Below are 4,860 nucleotides of genomic sequence, written 5' to 3'. Positions count from 1 at the left end.
GCCTTCTGGCTCAACCCAGTCTGGCTGGAGACAGCTGGGCACGGAGGCCGCGGCCAGGAACCTGTGCACTCAGCAGCACGGGGGCCGGCCAGTGGCCCCTCTGCCTTAGCCACCGCGCAGCCATCAGGAGGCCAGCAGCCTCTAGTGTGCCGCGGGGCCGTGAAATGCACAGGGCAGAGGGCAGCCCGCGAGCGGCCAGGCCCCGGCAGAGCTCAGCAGAGCACGACCTGCAGTGGGCACACTGGGAGTCTGGGTGGCCTCGGGACGGCACGCGTCCCCACAGGGAGATGAAGGGACATGTGGCGGTGACACTCGAGGTCCCGTCCGGGCACTAGACTAGTAGACAGCCAAGGCTCCTCTGGCCCCGCTGTGTGTGCCCCACGGAGTGTGCGGACAGGACAAACAAGCGGCCTTGACTCCTGTGAGACAGTGGGGCAGGTCGGGGGCCGTGAGGCACCTGAGCGCGGGGGGAGTCCGTGGGGTGGCGGGGCCGGGCGGCCGGGCTTACTGGTGCTCTGTCCCGACAGCCTCCGCTCCAGCTCCCGCACCTGGCCGACCAGCAGGGAGACGTGCTGCAGCGCGTCGCGGTTCTGCAGCAGCAGCTGGTGCACGCGGGCCTGCGCCTCCAGCCGCGCCGCCGCCTCGGCCGCCAGCTGCTCCTTCAGCAGGTGGACCTGCGGGGGGCGGGGAGACGGGGTGAGGCGCCGATCGGCAGGGGGACCTGTGGGTGGCGGGGAGACGGGGTGAGGCACCCACAGTCAGGGCCAACGGCAGTCGCGGGCGGACGCCCGACAGAGGCGCCTTCCGCGTTCAGGCCCGGACACACGGGCGGGCCAGCTCAGAGCAGGGACACTGAGCCCCTGGACCACCTTTCCTCCCCTGGACACACCGAGGAGTTGGAGATGCGCGCGCCTTTTCTAAACAAGGGAGCAGTCGTCACGAAGCCCTGCGTGCTCGTCTGTGGGTGTCGGCTTTGGGCCCTGACCCCTGTGCCTTTCTTACCCCCATGGCACCTGGGACTGGGCCCCCGACCCGCCGGGTTCTCCATCTGCAATTCGGGTGTGACCGGGTGTGGGGATGACCTCAGTGGGAAGACCCTGGCCTAGAGACGCTACGCCACAGGCAGGAACACTGTTCACACACGTGTGACCTTAGAGGTGCAGAAGGGGCTTCTGGGGGCATTCCAGAAGGGGGCGAGGGAACTTGGTGGCCTGCTCCAGGGCAGCCTGTGGGAAGGAGGGTTTTCCTGGACCAAAAATGGAGTGTGGCTGAAGATCCAGAGCAGGCGGCTGCCTGCTCCATGAACTTGAGGACCGACCTTGGGTGGGCCCTGCTTCTAAGTGGAGCCACTGAGGAGACAGGCTGCCACGTGCATGAGTGCTCCGAGGGGGCCAGGGGACCTGGAGTGAGTCTGTCCACTGCGAGGCGCTGCTAAGGGCCCAGATGAAGCTGGTCAGACGCCGGCCTCACCTGCTGCCCAGGTCAGCAAAGAGAGACCCAGGCGGGCGAGAACGGGGCGGGGTGATGCCGGGGGTGGGTGGCTATCAGGCTTTATCCGCCTTGGAAACGGAGCACAGAGACACTTCTCCCGAGAGTCCCTGGGCCCTGCTGGTTCTGAGGGACAGGAGGAGCAGCCTGGACCTTCCACCCGCAACTAAGGCCACTCGTTCCAAGCGGGGGATGGTCAAGAGAGCTGCTGAGCAGACGGAAGCGTCGCCTTTCTGAGGCGCACAGACCGGGGAGCCGGCACCCTCACTGCGCCTGCGGGGGCTCCGTGCTCGGCTCCCACGCTCGGCCCACACACCCCGTCTGCACACCCAGCAGATCAGGCCAGCAGGAGCGGGGCCACGAGCCAGAGGTCCTCCCTCTGCCAGTGCAGCCACCTCGCTTCGGCCTGGACCTCACTGTCCCCATCTCTCAACCAAGAGAGCCACCTACGGCTCCATGTCCGGGGGACGGAGCCTGCAGTCCCCGGGCGAGGAGGAAGAGGCGGGAGCTGCCCTGCAGGCCGGCCCGGGCCACACGCTGCTTTGCAGATACGGGTGCAGCACCGCAGCCGTTCCAGACCCCGGGAACCCCAAGCACTTGCTGCCGCTGCCCCCGGCCAGCACCCACGAGCCGTCCGCCTTTGCAGGGGCCACAGTGCGTCGGGCTCCATACAGCTGAGACAGTCTGTGCCCGTGAACCCCGCCCTAGGCTGAGTGGACGCTGCGTGGCCGGCCCCCGGCAACAAAGAGCCTGTCTGTCCCCACGCGTGCAGCCCGCAGAGGGAGCCGAGAGCCCGCCCCAGCACACCGCGCCGCAGAGGGACGTGTTTATTGTGCCCAGCGCCCGCCTCAGGACCCCAGACGCCTCCACGGCCGCAGGCCGCGTTGGCCTCTGGGAGGCGCGGCCGCACTCTCTGGGTCGGAGCGTGAGTGCCTTGGCCACGACCGGCCTGGTCACAGGCTGTCGTGAAGGCCACTCAGGAGTGCAGTGTCCAGCTGCAGTTCCACCCTGCACCCCCCGGCTCCAGGCCACCCGAAATGGACTCCCGCCCTCAGCCCGTCCAGTGCCCCAGACTGCTGCCCGCCGCCCGCTGCCCGCCACCCACGGCCCACTTGCCTGGACTCCGGCTCCTCCATCGGAAGTGGGGGCAGGGCCAGGCTGAAGTGAGGAGCACAGGCACGTGGGGCAGAGAACCAGAGCAGTGCGCCCCCTCCCACACTGGACCCGGTGCCGGCCACATGCGCAGGCGGGGGCGTGGCAGGGGCCAGGGTGCTGGCACCTGGGACAGCTGCAAGGACACATGCTCGGTCTAGGGCCTCTGCCGGCCACACCTCCAACGTGAAGTTTCAGTGACCGTCACTTATTGCACAAGGAGCGCAGTGGCAGCCGGTGGAGGAGGGAGCTCGGAGTGCAGGCGGTGCTCGGCAGCACCCAGGCTGTCCAGGCGATCGCTGGGAGCTGGCACCCAGGACAGAGAGGGCCCGACGCGACTGCGGCCCACTAGCCACAGGCTCAGAGCGACAGCCTGCGGCCACACAGACACCGCCACGTCCCAGCACTGGCTCGAGGCTCGCCACTCCCCCAGCCACACTCCCCAGCATCTGGTCATTTAAAAGCAGGAAGCAGGCGCAGCCGGGCCAGCCCCATGCCAGGTCGGGGGGCGGGGGGCAGGGTCGGGGCTGGGTGTCTGCACTACATCTAACCTGGAACCGTGGGCAGCTGGCCAGCAGCACCTCTGCCCCGTACCTCCAGGACCAAGGCGGCCCTGCCAGACCAGCCCTGACAACACGGAGAGACGCCAGGAGAGCGTAAGGTCTGAGACCGAGCCAGGCCACGCCGAGGAGGTCTCAGGCCGGGGCCAGCAACAGCAGGGCCAGACTGGCCCCTGCGGGTGGGTGGGGGTGTAAGTAACAAGGGCCCCAGGATGCACGTGTTTGCAAGAAACTCATCATCCTCAGCTCTTCCCCGGAGCCACCAGGGGGACGTGGATGCACCCAGAGGAGAGGGGGGTACGCCCCAGTGTGAGGCCACAGCACCACCCACCATGACATGGGACGGGGTGCGGGTGGCGGCGGTGGGGAGGCCCGGGGCCGAACACTGTTAAGAAGTGCAGGACACCTCTGCCACCTCCTGGCAGCAAAGAAAGATGCAACTGACGGTGGCCGGAGTCTGCCCTCGGGACACAGGGAGGTAGAGGAGCCCGTCAGGGGCTGACTGGTGGCCTCGCGGTCCTCTCTGAGCTGAATTAAGCCTGTGGAAGTCTGCGACTCAAAGTCCTCTCCCCAGCGTGGGACACGGGTGCACTAAGGTGGTCTTTCGAGCATGTCACGGCCCGACCGAGAGGCGACCGGGGCACGGCAACTCCTACCAACAGATGCGGGGCGCAGGCTAAGGGCGCCTGGCCCGCGGGCGTGGCCAGGCTGAGGCCCGTGAAGGGGCCCGCGACCCCACACCCTGGCCTGCCCTGCTCTAGGTCACATCTCCGAGGAGAGGGCCAGGGCAGTGGCGTGCTGCTGACAGACTCTCAGGGTGTCACTGTGACACGAGAAGCGTGAGAAGTCACAGGTCCCTGGCTTTGTGACGGAGCGGCCACCACCACACTTCCTGTGCAGACTGTACTCAGAAACAGCTTCTCTACTACCGAGCAGTGACTTCGAATCAAATGGGTCTGGTGACATTCGCTGTGAATATGCAGCAAGCCCACTCGTGGACAAATAATAATCGCTTGGCAACTGATAGGCCAGAAGAGGAACGCATCACGGCTGCGGAACAGATCCGTATTCGATGGAGAAGCTTCTAGAAGCACTGTGTGTGGCGGGGGGCGTCTGCTGCAGCCGCAGGCTTGGTGCTGCTTGCTGTCAGCACCACACGGGGGGCAGCCACACGGCCTTTAACTGGAGAGGAACTCTGTTACTTGGCAAAGAGCAATGGTCTCCCCCAAACACAAGAGGCCACCAACGACACTCGTCTCTGCTGCTGTTTGGGGAGCGCCTGCAAACCCCCCAGCCTCGCGCACGCTCACATCACGGGCAAGCAGTGCCCAGCGACCCGCTCTCTCGAACGTGGCTGCAAGAGGCACGGGGAGGCCTGCGCCTCTGGCCCAGGGCGGGCAGGCGGGTCCAAGGTCTTTTCAAGACCCGAGCTGCAGCCAACCTGGCCCCGGCGCGGCTTCCCCAAGGGAGCTCTGGCAAGGACAGCTCTGCCCGGTGACTTGCCCCAATGCGGGCATGGACCTGGCCGGGTCCGTCTGGCCCAGCGGACTCCAACGCTGGGGCACGGGCCACCTGTCCAGCCCTCCCCCAACTCCCCGCCCGAAGGGGCCCCCTTGCTGTCCTCACCCCCTTAGCTACTGACGCCGCCAAGCCAGACCGC

At 67.0% G+C, this 4,860-nt stretch overlaps 1 protein-coding gene across 1 annotated transcript in view; it reads right to left on the bottom strand.

Annotated features, from left to right (window-relative positions):
- Positions 1 to 4,860, bottom strand: part of LOC105303426 — a 63,183-nt gene that overhangs the window by 12,876 nt on the left and 45,447 nt on the right. The window contains exon 8 of the mRNA XM_023521501.1: positions 549 to 721. Coding sequence (XP_023377269.1) covers positions 549 to 721 — 173 coding nt within the window. The remainder of the gene's footprint in view (positions 1 to 548; positions 722 to 4,860) is intronic.

The sequence above is a fragment of the Pteropus vampyrus genome, unplaced genomic scaffold (assembly GCF_000151845.1).
Source record: "Pteropus vampyrus isolate Shadow unplaced genomic scaffold, Pvam_2.0 Scaffold304, whole genome shotgun sequence".
In the NCBI taxonomy this organism is placed as follows: Eukaryota; Metazoa; Chordata; class Mammalia; order Chiroptera; family Pteropodidae; genus Pteropus; species Pteropus vampyrus.
The sequence above is the reverse complement of the archived record's forward strand: the minus strand, read 5'-3'. Positions and strand labels throughout refer to the sequence as shown.